At 40.7% G+C, this 18,054-nt stretch overlaps 1 protein-coding gene and 1 long non-coding RNA gene across 2 annotated transcripts; both read left to right on the top strand.

Annotated features, from left to right (window-relative positions):
* The first annotated feature begins 2,405 nt into the window (after positions 1 to 2,405).
* Positions 2,406 to 16,535, top strand: LOC122128531 (tumor necrosis factor receptor superfamily member 14-like). Its single transcript, XM_042707540.1, has 7 exons — positions 2,406 to 2,571; positions 2,698 to 2,823; positions 10,689 to 10,844; positions 15,294 to 15,381; positions 15,482 to 15,615; positions 15,725 to 15,763; positions 16,528 to 16,535. Exons 1-7 carry the CDS (start codon positions 2,454 to 2,456, stop codon positions 16,533 to 16,535), a joined length of 669 nt encoding a protein of 222 aa, XP_042563474.1. The 5' UTR covers positions 2,406 to 2,453.
* Positions 3,645 to 5,085, top strand: LOC105903340. The gene is made up of 5 exons (XR_006152392.1): positions 3,645 to 3,863; positions 3,962 to 4,155; positions 4,357 to 4,409; positions 4,501 to 4,565; positions 4,939 to 5,085. It is a non-coding gene; the product is annotated as an uncharacterized LOC105903340 (long non-coding RNA).
* Positions 16,536 to 18,054: the final 1,519 nt, after the last annotated feature.

The raw sequence follows: 18,054 nt of genomic DNA, 5'->3' as shown, positions 1-18,054 counted from the left end.
TGGGCTCGTGAGCGTCCGCTGCAATGTTCTTGTTCTCATCCTTCTTTTATTGGAAAAAACTTGAAATGCAAGGAACTTGAATGACAATATCTGCTTGCCTTGCTTCTTTTTCTTTCCTTAGCTTTCGTTTAGCTGCTCCACTTAGTGTACGGCTGTTGTCCATTTTGCTTGTGCTCTTCTCAAGATTGATTGACCTTATCGTGAACTTGCCTGTCTCCAGTTTACTAACTTTAAATGCGCCCTCTATCGAGCAGTTTCTCATTAAACTCGTCGACTCATTAATTGAATGGGAATGTACTAGGCCTGAAACGATTACTCAAGTAACTCCAATCATTTGATTACATTTTTTTGTTGTTGAATTCATATCACCAAAGTCCCTCTATTAAAAAGTATCTGCTATCATATCTCTCGCTTAATGTGGCCTGCTCAGCTCCGGTATCATTGTTTCACACGGACTGTTATTTTTGACACCCGTTAACTTGCCTGTCAACGCTTTCTCAAACACTCATTCCACTGCTAACGGTAATCCCTGGCAAATTAAAGAATTTGCAAAGAAATAATTTGTCAAGAAAATGATTTTTTGTAATTGAATTATTCAAGTTACTTGAGTAATCCTTTCAGCCATAGTGTTGGAGTTGGAATAAAAACCTGTTTTGTCAGGAATAATATTGATATTGATATTATTGTTTAAAAACGCAAAAGTACTCGAGTAATCAACAAAATAAACAACTTTTATATTCCAAAAATATTCGATAGTTGTAACTAGTGCTGTCAGTTAACGGCGTTAACGCAAACCCATTTTAACGTCGTTATTTTTTTTATCGCGAGATTAACGCAATTTTTTTTTAGATTAACATTCTTTTTGGCCTCGCAAACTGTGTGGGTAGGCTAACGTTACGGTTTTAGTGAATGGTGAGCGTGATATGGCGAAATGGATAATAAAAAGCTTCTGAATGGAAAGTTTACTATAAAAAGTTGTGTTGTGCAAAAGAAGCAAGCTTCACTGTTGTCTGAAAATGTCAACAGGCAGCTGGCTGAAAGCAAAGAAGTAGTAGGCTTACCTTTTATTGGTAACCTAACTGTTACGGTTCATTGTTTCTGAAATAAGAGGCCTGATTGCTATGTTCCCAGCAAACTTATTAAGCCAGAAAATATTAAGCCATGGTTTAACTGCACTATAGGGTCCTTGTTTTAGAGTCCTTGTTTACCTGAAATTTGCACTTTATAATTAAATTTTGTACCGCCCTGTTTGGCAATGTTGGTTTTCAATAAAATAAAACATTTGCATAAAGCAAGCCAATCCACTTTTCCATGTTGATAAGGGCATTAAAGTGGCATTATGCAGTAATTGTACTTCAGGATTAGGGTTAGGATAAGCAGTTTGACCTTAAAATAACAGCTTTAAAAAAATTGGGGCGCTACAATGACTTTTAATATGGAGAATCACCTCCGTGCCATTGCCATACCAGGGTTCGTAGGCACATTACTGCTAAATGTAGGTTTGCCTGAAGCCGCCCGGTTTCTACTGTCTGCCGAACTAGTAAGTAGCTTATTTGCCGTCTTGCTTTGTCTTGTGTTGCACTTGTTTGATGTTTGACTGTGTTAGGACAGTTGTTGACTAACTAGTTTGTAAAAATGTCAAAGTCAGCACATTTCAAGAGATTTCGTTAGTTTTAGCCGCTAGCATATCGTTAGCGATTAGCAATTGTTCCGTTATGCTACTTTAAAATAAAACATAAAATGATGGAAAAAATAAATAAATGAAGGGACATTTAGAATAGATAAAAATGTGCGATTAATCGCGATTCATTTTGAGTTAAATATGACATAAATGCGATTAATCACGATTAAATATTTTAATCGTTTGACAGCACTAGTTGTAACCCTAGAGTGTACATTTGTAGCCCACACAACCCTCTCTCTTTCTTGAAAAATGACCATCATAGGCTTAACAATATTATATCTTCAATAAATAGGGTATCACCTGATTTTCCGTTCGTTAATCCATCCCTGATTACTTCTTGTTTTAAGTTAAAGCTATTCGAAAAAGTAAGGCTTGACCAATCAAGCAGTGTCCAAAAGCACAATAGTCAGGTAACTAAAAACCGCGAGATAATGAAGAGGTTAATCAATGAAACTGACAATATTATATTAAACGCTGAATTATCGTGGTGCGAAGTGATTAAAAATACCATTACTGTGAAATGTATCACCGTAGGCTAAGAGTTGCTAATCACCTTTCAAACTCTGCACGCTGCCATCTTCGTTACAGTGAAGAACATTTTAGATAATGAGTGGGTGGTTGTGGTTGTGGTTGTGGTCAAAGTCAAACATCTTTCCTGACATGCATTCTGTTTTGCAGCTTGATTCGAGAAGTGTTATACTCCCTCCACTCTGTTTGGCGTGTGAACGCGATCTTTGCGTCAGCTGGACCCAAAGATGATTAGGAAATCATGGTGAAGTTGGTGATTATAGTTCTGATGATCCTGCTGACCGTGTCTGGGGTCTCTCCTGCCTGTGGTCGAGCTGAATATCTGATAGGGCAGGAATGCTGCCCTATGTGTGCTCCTGGTAAGTAGCAGTAGTAACTGTGTCATAGTACATGACATGCTCCTTCGTTAGAGCTTTCTTCATGTTGCATCAATGAGATAAACCCATGTTTGATTTACGTATTAACAACTTATTTACTCATTAAAGGTTATTATGTATGGAGAGAATGTACTAAGTTCACCAGTACGACATGTGTTCCATGCCTGTCATCTACCTACACTGATGCACCCAATGGACTGCCGTCCTGTAGATCCTGCACAGTTTGTGACTCGAGTAAGTCAATTATCGCAGCAGCTTTTGGTGTTAGTTCCTTATTGATTTAGACTTTGTGCATTCTATGTATATTATTTATGTCAATTCTTACACTGATGATTGCAATTGAAATGTTTTTTAATCAACTTCATAATCCCTGTATATCCTAATATAGGTGAAGGTCTAAGAGTGAAGAGGGCGTGCAGCTCCACTTCAGACACACTCTATGAGCCTCTGGAAGGTCACTACTGTACTGACCCAATCAAAGATGGCTGCCGAGGAGCTGTGGAACACACAAAGTGTTCACCAGGGCAGTACATCAAACAGCCAGGTTAGACAATCCTCTGTGATTACCCTATAGAGACAGAATGACATAGTTAGAAGAGGAGGTGAATACACACACACACACACACACACACACACACACACACACACACACTCACACACACACACACACACACACACACACACACACACACACACTGATGCAGGAACACAATAAAGGCAACACGTTACAGTAATATGTTAGCCATTGAAAGAGTTGTGAATCAGAATCATTATTTCTCAATCATTATTCTTTACTATTGTCTATCATGATTCCTCTTTCATTATTCCTCACAATATTCATGTGCGTGTTCTAATTAGAATTAAGATGAAACAGAAAAGATTCTGGTCAAGTCTGTGTCCTCCATGTCGAACTTTGTGTTCTTGCTGACAGGTAGTGGAATTTGTTTTCCTAAATTTACAGACGCCTGCAAGGTCAGAGGTTAGGTTAAGTTGTTATCTTTGGTATGTCAAACCTTCTTTTCTCCCTTGAAGCGCATCATTGCAAAGAATAAAAGCTTGTCCCTGATTGAACACCATTCTCTGGTGGAGTCTCCATTCATCTGTGGTATTCAAAATGACCATCACCATCAACATGTGTCCATAGTGGATGATGTGTGTTTTCCTTTATTTCTGTCTGTCCATGCAGGTACAACATCCACAGATACTGTGTGTGGTGACTGTGTAGGCGACACATACTCAGATGGATCATTCACATCCTGCAGACCACACACACGGTACGTTCACTCACTTGGAATGTTCCAAGTTTAGCAAGGATTATACACTTAGTTTTTTACTTGTGTATCTTAAAAAACTATTTATGTGATCTCTGTAGGTGTGAGTTGATTGGACTTGTTGTCCTAAGAGAAGGATCATCTTCTTATGACACTTATTGTGGTCAAAAACCAAACACTGTTGCCATTGTAGCTGGTATCACAGCTTGTATCATAGTTGCAGTCCTAGCTGCTGCATGTGGGGCTGTGGTATTTATGTATAATAGAAGGACGAGGAAAAGAAAAGCTTCACAAGGTAAGAATATTAATGTTCCTTATAAAATTATTGTTGGTAATATTAAGGCCTGTTATCATGATTGCAATTGTCGAGAATATTGATCAGATTATCAGTCCAAAATATTTACTTTATGATAATGCATTTTAAATGCAAACTAACATTTCTGTTTCAATGTATATTGTAATTCTTCAAATTAGTTTGTATTTATTTGTTTAACAGAAAGAAGTTTGCAAGGCGACACACAAGAGGGGTCAGACCATACTGTAAAAGAGGTACAGTTATTCACTAAAGCTTATCTCCATTTCTGTCCTCTCTGTGTCAGGTTTTATTGCCTTTCTGATCATAATGTTTGTATTTCTGTAGGAACAAAGTGAATTATTTGTTGGCAGTGAGGATACAGCAGCAGTCACGTGATAACAATGGTGATGGTGAGTAGCCAACTTCTTTTCCACTCACTTTCTGACTGAGTTTGATTTTAACCATACTTCTTTCTTGTAGGAGAATAGTGTGTTACTGCAAGCTTGACATTCTGGCTGTTCCTGTGGTTCATATGAGTGATATACTGCACATAACATCATGAGGAACAGCCAGAATCTCATACTTTTGGTAACACTATTAATTGTGTTTGTCTTTAGGAATTTAAACTAAGACAATAAAGGCATTAAATGTGAAAAGGATATACAAACACCTTTTCATGTAATCCACACAATAGTCATATTTTCTTTAGGAAAATGGCAACAATAATCTCTTTCTCTCTCTTAACCCATATACTCAAACTGTTTTTTAATCTTGCCATTGCAGTCCCGTTTTCCTTCTGGACCAACTGACCACAGTGCCACCTCTCTATTACTGCTGTGCTACACCACCTCACTACTGCAGAGACTGCTGCCCTGAGATGCCAGAGTGGGGACCTGCATACCATGATCAGAACACCACTTGCTAGATGAGGATGTTATAACTCATGTCTTATCAAAACACATATTGTTTGTGGCATTTCAGCACCTGACTTTCCTCATGGAGAGGATTATGCTCTTTCTGAAGGAGTTACACTGGACTACTGGAGGATGGGGAGGCCAGGCCACACAAGACTGAGGCGTCCCAAGTCCTAGTCCTGAGTTTGATAAGAAAAGCAATGAAGAATCAGACCTTTTGGTGGTCCTGGTAAATCAGTCCCTGCTGTCTTTTTTAAAAGATAGATAGATAGATAGATAAATACTTTATTAATCCTGTGGGGAAATTCTGGTATCTCAGAGTAAGTGGTAAACCTCCTAATAAAATAACCCCCATTGGTTCATTCTCCTAGCAAAACAACGTCAGAGGGCTCTTCTATTAGGAGGTTTACCACTTACTCTGAGTTAACTTGTCCAGGTTTGTCACTAAACCACGTACCAGGAAGACCCCCCTGGCTCTGTAAATGGGAAACAAACAAAGTGGTTCACACCAAACTATAAACAATCCCAGCCAATCAACATGGTGCTTCAGGAGCGTGGAAGGGAGAGGTGAAATTCGAGTGGCTGTTGTCAAATCACAAATTTCAACAACCTTTCGCCAAACCGAATCGCACACTGCATCTTTAACATGCTTTCAGTCAGACACAAATGTAGCCAAATGCAGAGAGAAAGTACTAAAACTGAAACTACAACTTGCATGTACTAAAGGAAATACTAGTTATTTTGTATTAATTTAAAACAAATATAAAGTAAAACATTAGAAAGTTTTAAAATATATTTAATGCATGCACAGAGAGAGAGGGGGAGGATTATCACATCCAACTTGATAGACTAAAATCTAGCAAATGCTAATACCAGTTACATTATATTGATATAAGTTAGTAGCTTCTCATCTCATCTCACTCACTCCGAGGGTAATAAAAGTCAACTGTACAACTAAATAAAAGTCCACCTGGTCCACTTTCTGGTCTTCACTTTTCAGATCACTCATCAGCGATGGTTGACACCAAACTGATTGTGTATTGACGGCCATTATCAAAGGCAAACCCAAAGCTGACAGATAGGGCTGGCAGTAGCAGCGCTGAAGCAGAGACCTTGAGGGTCTTCGCTCCCTTCTCTGGAACACAGAGGTATCAATAATTTAAAACACAACACAAGATATTGCTGACTATAAATTCAATTTTAAATGATTTGGTATTCTCTTAGTTAGATCCTCCATCATATCCTGAGTCGAAGGAATGCATTGATTCTGGTATTGTTAGGGTGAAAACAAACAGGTTTAGCATTGATCCAGCTTGTTGTTAAATAACACTGAGGATATTGCTGTTAAAATATCACCTTTAAATCTGTTTCTCCATCATATCCCACTCGTGTCTGTGACACAAACATGGTCTAGATTAGATAAATCTGTAGATCCATGAAGGATCTGGCCACTAGGGTGCAGTATAACATGAAATGGGTCTCCACACACAAACACTGTGTTCTGCTGTGGGGAGCAGTGGGAGAGGCACACACAGGAGGAGATCGTACTGACAGAATGTACTGATTCTTATGACACCTGACCTCTCAATGAGACAAGTAGACCACCAATGGCTCATTAAAAGCAAAGTTAACAACCAGACACAAAATGGCAAACAAAATAAAGCTACATAGCTTCAATATTCTTGGTTATTCACAAGGCAATTAACTGTCAAAACATGCACCCTTTCTTCTTGTAGTCTCTAGATCATTCAAAGATTCCAACTTCTCCATCCTGACCACATCTGGTGCCCTGCCAAGTGCCTTCTGCCTGCACCCACAAAACCTTCATTGCCAGTCCTTCGGTCTGGGCAAGAGCTACGCACTACAAGCGTGCACTGATGAAACACCCCTCAGATGTAGGAACCAAACTGTCGGGTGTCCAAAATCTACTGGCCTGTACAATCTATGACCAGCCAACCCAGGGACATAAAAAATACAAAAAAAAAGAGTTTCTGCCCTGTAAAAAGATGTCCCCATCACAAGGCCTGGACAACCAAGTGTACGACAGCTACGAACAATTCACCTCTGTTGTTGACAGCTTAGAGGAGTGTGCTGTATATATATATATATATATATATATATATATATATATACACTCAGGCTCTGGACTCTGTAAAGCGCCTAGAGACAATTGTATTGTTATGGCGCTATATAAATAAAATTGAATTGAATTGAATTGAATATATTGCCCTGTACATATTGTACATATTTTTATTTTTCAGTACTTTTTTTAATTCTTTATCGTGTTCAATGATAGTTTGTCTAAAAATAGTGCTGTTCTGTTGTTTTTTTGTCAATAAAGTGGTCAGTGCTACAAGTAACAGTGCGTTGTGGAATGTCAATAAATGAATGCAACAATGGGACCCATACAAGAATGGTTTAAATTATATTTCATTAATTGTAATCAGTACACTTACACTTAAATAAATGACAAATTGTATAGCATTTGCTTTTTGCAAACTGAACATCTCCTCATAACACGGTATTCGAAGTAATAATCTCTTAATGATTGGTACATACAGTTCCTGCTCCGAAAACAAGCACGGCGCCAGGATTTAAATCAATACACCTCGCCAAACAAACGTCCCCAAAAGGAAAGAAGCTAAGGACAATACTACGCGATACAATAACACTGGCATGTTAAAAAGTAAGATAGCTCCTATGCATGACCTGAATGCGTTGCCGAGTACTGATTGGTTTTGAGTCTGTAGACGCGTTCTGATTGGTCTAGAGTGTACAGTGGACTCGGGACTATTCAGCCTACAGACTCTGGATCATTCACCATAACAATCACTGTAGACTTTTGCACCACTGTAGACTCGACTTCTTGTGAGCTGTGCCATAACGCAGATCAACATTTTGGACATACACCGTGCGATCATGGGGCTTTTGATTTCTGACGGCGCCGTGCCTGCTGTGGAGGCCAACTTTACGTTTAACCGCGATTGCTATCTACCTTAGTTTAATATCCTACTAAAATATGGTTTAACTCTTTCATTCAGTGAGAGATTTAAATTTTGTCATCGTCCATACCATGGATTTAAACTCAGACGTTGTTGTCGACTCCCGCAAGAGGTAACAAACCAGCAGCTCGTCGATTACGTAAGTCTTTACCTTTACTAGAAACCAACAACATCAACCCGTATCCAAGGAAGGTTGTCTGCTTTAGGGGAATTCTGGTATCTGATATCAAAACTGAGAGAAAATCCAAGCTGCTCACCCTATTGTCATTCTGAAACTCTGAAATTTCATCCAAATTATATTATGTCATTATATATTGCATTAAATTCACATTATAGATTACAAAAACAGGTTCAAATCAAGACACTCCTCAAACAACATGGCTCTTCAACAGTTGCACCAATGCAAAAAACAGCAAACACTTTTTTTTTTCTAGAAGAGTCATCTTAACCCTTACTGAAACAGTGTGTTAGAAGGAAGTTTATTTGAGTTCCAAAGTGTCCAAAGTGTCCAAAGTTCAAGGTTAGTTTCATACTCGGTGCAGCGCCTTCACTTTTGTTATCTCTATTGTAATACATGTTAGCCTGTTAACAGGCTTACCAGGTCAGTTATTATTATGACATTATTAAGATTAATGAAGATTTCATGTCATGTCATGGAAGAGCCTTTGTCTCTTGGCTGCATTCTTGTCATTCCTGATAGTTGTCTTGTGTCTTGGTTCACACACTGATGCATTTTGAGCTTTTGAACAGGTCTATAATGAGTTTGAGTTTTAAATCACATGAGAAATGGCTATGAACTAGATAATATCCTTCATAACTGTTCCCTGCGGCCTTTAAAGTATAGAGTGTGTGTAGAGAGGTCAAATGGGCAATTCTCTAATAAACAAAAGGAGTGTCATATCTGCTGTTACAAAACAAACCCAAGCACTCAATGTGAGCACAGTGGGCTTTTTATGTTTTTTCGTTTTCTTTTTACCCAGTGAATTTGGAAAGATATGCTTTTCCATTTTGTCCCTGAGTTCTTATAAATGCAACATACATTTTAGTGCACAGTTCTTCTCTAATGAGTATCATGAGGAGTGTATAATCAGGACTATGGGGATCTCTCTGAGGCAGACATGTGCCACCATGAGATATACATTACCCATACATCTGCAGAAATGGTTGCTGACACAAATACCCTGCCCAATCTACAGGACTTTTACGCCTAAAAAAAAAAAACAGAAACAGGCAAAATAAATCACCACAGACGCCTCACACCCTGAACACAACCTCTTCCAACTTCTTCCCTTCTGGCAGCCCCTCTGTATGCCACAGCCATCAAACATAAGAACAGTGATATCTACTGAGACATACCTATTCTTTGATTGTTTTCACCTGTCCCTCATTATCAATTGTTTATAGTCTGTGTATTCTTTTTTCTCGTCGCGTTCACGTCATAGTATTTTCATTGTCTTTTTCTGAGTGCGAGTCGTGCGTGCGTGTCATCACTACCTCCCGCTGTTTCAAAATGCATCCTATTGTCTACTGTTCACACTTAAACTTTATGTCCCGGATATTGCTTGTTTCTTTTTATATTATCTATATGTAATATTTACCTAATCTGTATATCGTATAGTGTCTAGTCATTAAGGTGGCCCTTAACCCTTAGAAGGCCATTTCCCACCGGTGTGTTCTTGTTGGCAATATGCCTTTAAATATGCCTTGAAACCTTTACTTTTCAAATATGTCAAAACTAAAATATAAGGAGAATAGAACTAATCCCTTGCACATTTCTGTGTCTGAGTGCGGTTTCAGCTCCTAACGACCGCCCATTAGCAAATGACAGCTATTCATATAGGGCATGGTAATCCAGTGATGCTTTGTAGGAGTTGGTATTACAGTTATGCAAAGAGTCCTGACAATAGAAAAGCTGAATTAAACTAGAAATAAGAAAATTAGGAGGACAATGAAATAAACTGTATCTTCATTGGTTTGACAGATGCATCGGTGAAACTGTAGGACATGAGTTTGTTGCACAGCTTTGTGAACGCCATCTTGCGTCAGCTGGACTCAAAGTTGATGGTGAAATCATGGTGAAGTTGGTGATAATAGTTGTGATGATCCTGTTGACCGTGTCTGGGGTCTCTCCTGCCTGTGGTCGAGCTGAATATCTTATAGGGCAGGAATGCTGCCCTATGTGTGCTCCTGGTAAGTAGCAGTAGTAACTGTGTCATAGTACATGACATGCTCCTTCATTAGAGCTTTCTTCATGTTGCATCAATGAGATAAACCCATGTTTGATTTATGTATTAACTACTTATTTACTCATTAAAGGTTATTATGTAAGGATACACTGCACTGAGATCACCATTACGACATGTGGTCCATGCCTGTCATCTACCTACACTGATGCACCCAATGGACTGGCGTCCTGTAAATCTTGCACAGATTGTGACTCGAGTAAGTCAATTATTTCAGCAGTTTTGGTTTACCTTCCTAATTAGTTCATTTTTTGTGCATTCTATGTATATTATTTATGTCAATTCTTTGCACTGTTTATTGTAATTGAAATGTTTTTCAATCAATCCTAATATAGGTGCAATCACCTTCATAATCACTGTATATCCTAATATATGTGCAGGTCTAAGAGTGAAGAGGGCGTGCAGCTCCACTTCAGACACACTCTGTGAGCCTCTGGAAGGTCACTACTGTACTGACCCAATCAAAGATGGCTGCCGAGGAGCTGTGGAACACACAAAGTGCTCACCAGGGCAGTACATCAAACAGACAGGTTAGACAATCCTCTGTAATTACATTTACATTTAGTCATTTAGCAGACACTTTTGTCCAAAGCGACGTACAAGGGAGAGAACAGTCAAGCTAAGAGCAATAAAAAGCATGGTGTAACAATAAATTATAAATAATAAATTACTTTACATGAGAATTAGAAAACAACGACCTAAAAAAAAGGAAAAAGAAGTGCAGGAATGTAACTGCTGAAGTGCAAGTTAAGCGCTAGTCAGGTGCCAGTTAGGAAGGGAGGTGCTCTCTGAAGAGTTGGGTCTTCAAAAGCTTCTTGAAGGTAGAGAGGGACGCCCCTGCTCTGGTAGTACTAGGCAGTTCGGAACTACAAATGAGAATAGTCTGGATTGCCGTGCTTGCACAGACGGCAGTGCCAAACGACGCTCACTAGACAAGAGCAGCGTCCTGGGTGTAACATTTGCCCTTACAAGAGCATTTAGGTAGGTGGGAGCAGAACCAGCAAGCACTCTGTAGGCAAGCATAAGTGACTTGAACTTAATGCGAGCAGCTACTGGCAGCCAGTGGAGCTCAATGAGTAGCGGGGTGACGTGTGCCCTTTTCGGTTGGTTGAACACCAGACGCGCCGCCGCGTTCTGGATCATCTGTAGTGGTTTCACCACGCAAGCCGGCAGGCCCGTTAGGAGGGCGTTGCAGTAGTCAAGGCGGGAACTCACCAAGGTTTGCACCAGCAGCTGGGTGGCATACTGGGTTAGGTACGGCCTGATTTTGCGGATGTTGTATAGCGCAAAGCGGCACGACCTGGAGACAGAGGCGATGTGGGCCGTGAAGGTCAGTTGGTCATCAATAATGACCCCGAGGTTTCTTGCTGTTTTGGATGGAACAAGAGATAAAGAGTCAGTATTGATATTGATGTTGTGGTGGATGACCTGTTTGGCTGGGAAGACCATCAGTTCCGTTTTGACCAGGTTCAGCTGAAGGTGGTGATTTTTCATCCATGTGGATATATCAGCGAGACAGTCCGAGATCCGCGCCGAGACCGTGGTGTCCTCAGGAGGGAAAGACAGAAAAACCATGCGAGCGGATGATAGGGCCCAACGAGGTGGTGTAAATGGCAAAGAGAAGTGGTCCCATCACCGAGCCTTGGGGCACCCCAGTGGTGAGGCGGTGAGGTACAGAGAGCTGACCTTGCCATGACACGTTGAACGAGCGCCCAGTGAGGTAGGATTCAAACCAGGAGTGCGCATTGCCAGAAATGCCCATACTTGACAGTATGGACAGAAGGATGCGGTGGTTGACTGTATCAAACGCAGCTGATAAGTCAAGCAGGACGAGAGCCGAGGATTGAGCTGCTGCTCTAGCTGTTTTTAAGGCCTGCGTTACAGACAACAGGGCTGTTTCGGTGGAGTGACCGCTTTTGAATCCAGACTGGTTTGGATCGAGGAGATTGTTCTTTGACAGGAACTCGGTGACCTGTTTGGAAGCTGCCCTCTCAATGGTTTTAGATAGGAGCGTGAGAAGTGAGACCGGTCGATAGTTTTCCACCTGAGTGGGATCGAGAGACGGCTTCTTGAGCAGCGGCGTTACCTGAGCCACTTTGAAAAGAGAAGGAAATGTTCCAGAATAAATGAAGCATTAATCACCTGTGTTATTGCCGGTAAGACAGCAGGCGATATGGCTTGAAGGATGTTGGATGGGACGGGGTCCAGCGGGCATGTAGTTGGACGGCTACCTGTTAGGATTTTGGAGACCTCACTCTCGCTGAGAGGGATAAAAGAAGGAAATGATAAGCCATTGACGGTTGCGCCCTTAGGGGGGGGAGACAGTTGGTCAAACTGTTTCCCGATGGCTGCCACTTTCTCTGTGAAAAAGGAAGCAAATTTATCAGCAGTGAGGTTAGTAGCTGGGGGAGGAGGAGGAGGGTAGAGCAGAGTTTTGAAGGTGGAGAATAGTTTCCGAGCGTCAGTAGCATGGTTGATTTTGTCATTGAAAAAAGTCTTCTTAGCAGCAGTGATGCTGGATGAGAAGGAGGCCAGCAGTGTCTGGAAGGTTGCAAGATCGTCCAGTGCGGCAGATTTGTGCCACTTTCTCTCAGCCGCTCTGAGATTGGAGCGCTGCGTTCGGAGGGTATCACTCAGCCACGAATGAGACTGGGTAGATCGAGCAGGTCTGGTGGAAAGTGGACACAAGCTGTCCAAGCATGAGCTCAGAGTGGAGCAGAGAGCTTCTGTGGCATCATTGACACCTAGTGAAGAGAAAGTGGATAAAGGTGGAAGAGCAGAAGAAACCAGAGAGGAAAAGTGGGTGGGAGAGAGGTTGCGGAGGTTGCGCCGGAACGAGACCATCGGAGGGGGGACAGAGGGTTGCTCAATGAGCCGAACATTGAAGCTAATGAAGAAGTGGTCCGAGCGATGCAGAGGGGTTACCGTTAGGTTGTCCGTGGTGCAGTTCCGAGCAAGGATGAGGTCAAGCTCTTTTCCTGCTTTGTGAGTTGGAGGAGTGGGGACCTGTTGTAGGTCGAACGAGTGAACCAGGGTCCGAAAGTCAGCTGAGTTGGGATTGTCTAGGTGGATGTAATTACCCTATAGAGACAGAATGACAAAGTTAGATGAGGAGGTGGATACACACACACACACACACACACACACACACACACACACACACACACACACACACTGATGCAGGAAACAAGAAAGACAACACGTTACAGTAATATGTTAGCCACTGAAAGTTGTGAATCAGAATCATTATTCTTTACTATTTTCTATCATGATTCTTCTTTCATTATTCTTCACTATATTCTTGTGTGTCTTTTAATTAGAATTAAGTTCAAACAGAAAGATTTCTGGTCAAGTCTGTGTCCTCCATGTCAAACGTTGTGTTCTTGCTGACAGGGGTAGTGGAATTTGTTTTCCTAAAGTTCCAGACACCTGCAAGGTCAGAGACTGTTATGCTGTTATTTTCTGCCTTCTCTGTGAGCAGACATTATGGCAGTTTCTGTATCAGAGTAGTCGTCTCGTACATATTCATGTAGGGTTGGGACTATTGATTAACAACCCCTTCTGTCCACCTGGTAGGATACTTGAACTCAGTCTGTTTCAGGGGCGTATCTAGCCCTATTTTGGGGGGGCTGGAGGGGGGGCTTAGTCCCCCCAAAAATATATATATTTTTTATTTTGAGATCGTCAAATTCACACCTAACAACCGATTTAGTGAACTTATTTTATTGAATTTTTAGAGTTAGAAATAAAATAGTCTCGAGTAGCACAGGAATCCCGCCTGTTTGAGACTGTGCTGGCAAGCGCACGGCTCTGTTTGGTCGTGAGTGAGTGAGTGAGCCTCGCGAGCGTGCAGACAGACGGTGATAATGTCTAGTAAACAGACTCGGAGCGACTGTCCGACCCAAGCTGGTGAAAGCTGCCCTAATCATCTGCTGGATATAAAGGTATAACACATGAAGTTAAAAATAGTAAAAGAAACGAAATGGTTCAATCATCACGAGTTAATTACATATGTCGTGGCACTCTTTTATCATGCCAGTTCAATGATCCTGTGGGTATGCTACCCTACTCAGTAGCTCCGCCAGATATAACTAGCTAGTGAACTCTAGCCTACAATGTTAACCTACTCACTTGCGCTGCAAATCCCTACCATGCTACAGTATAATTAGCACCCATCTCAGCAGATGTCTACAATATGTTTATATTTTATTACTAAATTTGTTAATTTCTCTTCCTAAAACCCACTAGAGGAAAAAAATAAATTTGTATGGGGGAGCATGCCCCCAGACCCCCCTAGTTTTGCTGGGTTACAGGAAAAATAATAGGTTTTATCAAGGGGCTTAGCCCCCCCAAAAGTGGGAACCTAGATTCACCCCTGGTCTGTTTCAACCCTTGTCTGATTAGAGGGAATTCATGTGAAACATTCTTCTCTCCCTTGATCAATCAATCAATCAATTCAATTTTATATAGCGCTTCTCTATATACCCGAAGTCGCTTTACAGAGTCCAGAGTCCAGTAGTCATACACACACAGTCATACCGGTGGTGGTAAGCTACCTCAGTAGCCACAGCTGCCCTGGGGCAGACTGACAGATGCCAATCAGCGCCAACGGCCCCTCCGACCACCACCAACATTCATTCATATTCACACAATGCAATGCATGTCTTTATGATGGGGGGGGAAACCGGAGTACCCGGAGTAAACCCACGCAGGCACGGGGAGAACATGCAAACTCCACACAGAAAGGACCTGGAACGACCTGGAAGGACCGGGATGCGAACCCAGGGCCTTCTTGCTGTGAGGCGACAGTGCTAACCACTGAGCCACCGTGCTGCCCAGTGATGCGCATTGCGTAAACATTGAACACCATTCTCTGATGGAGTCTCCATTAATCTGTGCTATTAAAAATGACCATCACCATCAACATGTGTCCATAATGGATGATGTGTGTTTTCATTTATTTCTGTCTGTCCATGCAGGTACAGCATCCACAGATACTGTGTGTGGTGACTGTGTAGGCGACACATACTCAAATGGACCATTCACATCCTGCAGACCACACACACAGTATGTTCATTCACTTGGAATCTTTCAAGTTCAGCAATGATTATACACTAAGTTATTTACTTGTGTATCTAAAACGTAACTATTTATGTGATCTCTGTAGGTGTGAGTTGATTGGACTTGTTGTCCTAAGAGAAGGATCATCTTCTTATGACACTGATTGTGGTCAAAGACAAAAGACTGTTGCCATTGTAGCTGGTATCATAGCTGGTGTTGCAGTCCTAGCTGCTTGTGCATGTGGGGCTGTGGTATTGATATATTATAGAAGGAGGAGGAAAATAAAAGCTCAAATTCTCAAGGTAAAAATGTTCATGTTTCTTATTATTAAATTATTGTTATTATTTAGGCCTACTGGTAATCATGATTGCAATTGTCGAGAGTATTGGTAAAGACACAAGCATATGAATTTTTCGTTTTTTTAAATCTATACACATAAATATAATGTTGTGTGTTATTTTGAATTCATTGATTCTTATTTGTGTTTTGTAATTATCAGTGCAGAACATTTTCTTTTTGATCATGCATATTCAATGCAAACTCACATTTTAGTTTTGTTGTATATTTCAATTCTTCAAATGTGTTTGTATTTATTTGTTTAGCAGACACACGTTTGGAAAGCCACACACAAGAGAGGTCAGGCCATAATGCAACAACAGAAGTCAGGCCCTACTGTAACAACAGAGGTACAGTTATTCACTAAAGATTGTGTCCATTTCTGTCCTATCTGTGGCAGGTTTTATTGCCTTTCTGATCATAATGTTTGTATTTCTGTAGGAACAAAGTGAACTATGTGGTAGGGTGGCTGTCACTCAGAACGGTCTGAATGGCTCATGACCATAGTAATAATGTTGATGGTGAGTAGCCTACTTTTTTACCACTCAGTTTTTGACTGAATTTGATTTTAACCATATTTATTTCTTGTAGGAGAATAGTGTGTTACTGAAAGCATGAGATTCTGGCTGTTCCTGTGGTTCATATGAGTGATATACTGAAGGTAACATCCTGAGGAACAGCCAGAATCTCATGCATTCGCTAACACGCTATTTTCATAGAAGACAGAAATAAGGTTTGAATCAAACTGCAACCTAGAAACACCATTGCAATTCTAATTGTGTTCATGTAATTGTGTTTAATTGTGTTTGTCTTTAGGAATTTAATCTAAGACAATAAAGGCATTAAAAGTGAAATGGATATACAAACACCTTTTCATGTAATCCACAATAGTCGTGTTTTCTTTAGGAACAGGGCAACAATAATCCCTTTTTCCGTCTTACTCTTACGTATACTCAAACTGTTTTTTAATCTTGCCATAGCAGTCACCAACTTTATTTTCTTTTATTTAATAGTCCGAGCCATCATGAGATTAATGTTTTGTAAAAGGCTTGCAAGATTAAATAATTCATTCTGTGTTCCCCAGACCACAAATCCTGGCTGTTTTACATGGAGTATAAATTCATAGTTGGTGGACAAGTTCAAAGAGTAATACATGATCTCATCCAGTTTGTTTCTTTCCAGGTGCTTATGGAACAGACTGAACCAGACAGGACTGTCAAATGACCTGTTCTCCTTCTGGACCAACTGACCACAGTGCCACCTCTCTATTACTGCTGTGCTACACCACCTCACTACTGCAGAGACTGCTGCCCTGAGATGCCAGAGTGGGGACCTGCATACCATGATAAGAACACCACTTGCTGGATGAGGATGTTATAACTTGATCATGTCTCATCAAAACACATATTGTTTGTGGTATTTCCTGACTTTCCTCATGAAGAGGATTATGCTATTTCTGAAGGAGCCACACTGGACTACTGAAGGATGGGGAGGCCAGGGCACACAAGACTGTGCCGTCCCAAGTCCATGTTCCTGAGTTTGATAAGAAAAGCAGGGAAGAATCAGACCTTTTGGTGGTCCTTGAAAGTCAGTCCCTGCTGTCATTTTCTTAAAGGCAGAGTCTGCGATTTAGTTTTGGTGAAGGGTGGTTATTTGAACTGTTACACAAGACTTTTTAATAAAGCAAGGGATATGTATGGACATGTACAAAGAAGGAAGAAGGAAATGGACAAAAAACACAAACAAACAGCTGAATGAATGGAGAGAAACCCTAATCATTTATCAATATAATGTCCTCAAGGCCACACTGTGAACATCAGTAATTATTATTACGCTCTATCTGGGGACCCATTCCTTACATGTTTACTCTGAAAGTATCTGCAGCACTTCAGCACTTTGTATTTATAGCACTTTATTGTTTAACAATTAGCTCTTGGCAGATGAGAATTCATCATATAAACCCCATTCACTTTGTAGGTGCGGCTTGCCATCTTTTTTCTTCATTGGGGTTACCTACTAACAACACTCACTGTCACAAAGCTCAACAGAAAAGAGGAAGTGGGTGACCGCTTACAGCTTTTGGTCCAATGAATGGATTGCTTTAAATTGAACATGTGATGCCTATTTGATGTCTCAGAATAATAAGTTTGTGTAATAATATGTAATCATGTAATTGTATAATAATGTGTATAATAATGTTTTTATTCTTTTTCATGTTTGGGTTCATTTGAATGATCTCAGTCTTACGGTGGGTGTCCACGGCAGGCGTTATCGTGCTGCTCTCATTGGGATAGAATGGAAGCGATTTGCTGCCTGCTGAGGAAAAAATCGTCTTTGCTGCCT

Source organism: Clupea harengus, chromosome 4, assembly GCF_900700415.2.
Source record: "Clupea harengus chromosome 4, Ch_v2.0.2, whole genome shotgun sequence".
NCBI classification, from domain to species: domain Eukaryota; kingdom Metazoa; phylum Chordata; class Actinopteri; order Clupeiformes; family Clupeidae; genus Clupea; species Clupea harengus.
The sequence above is the reverse complement of the archived record's forward strand: the minus strand, read 5'-3'. Positions and strand labels throughout refer to the sequence as shown.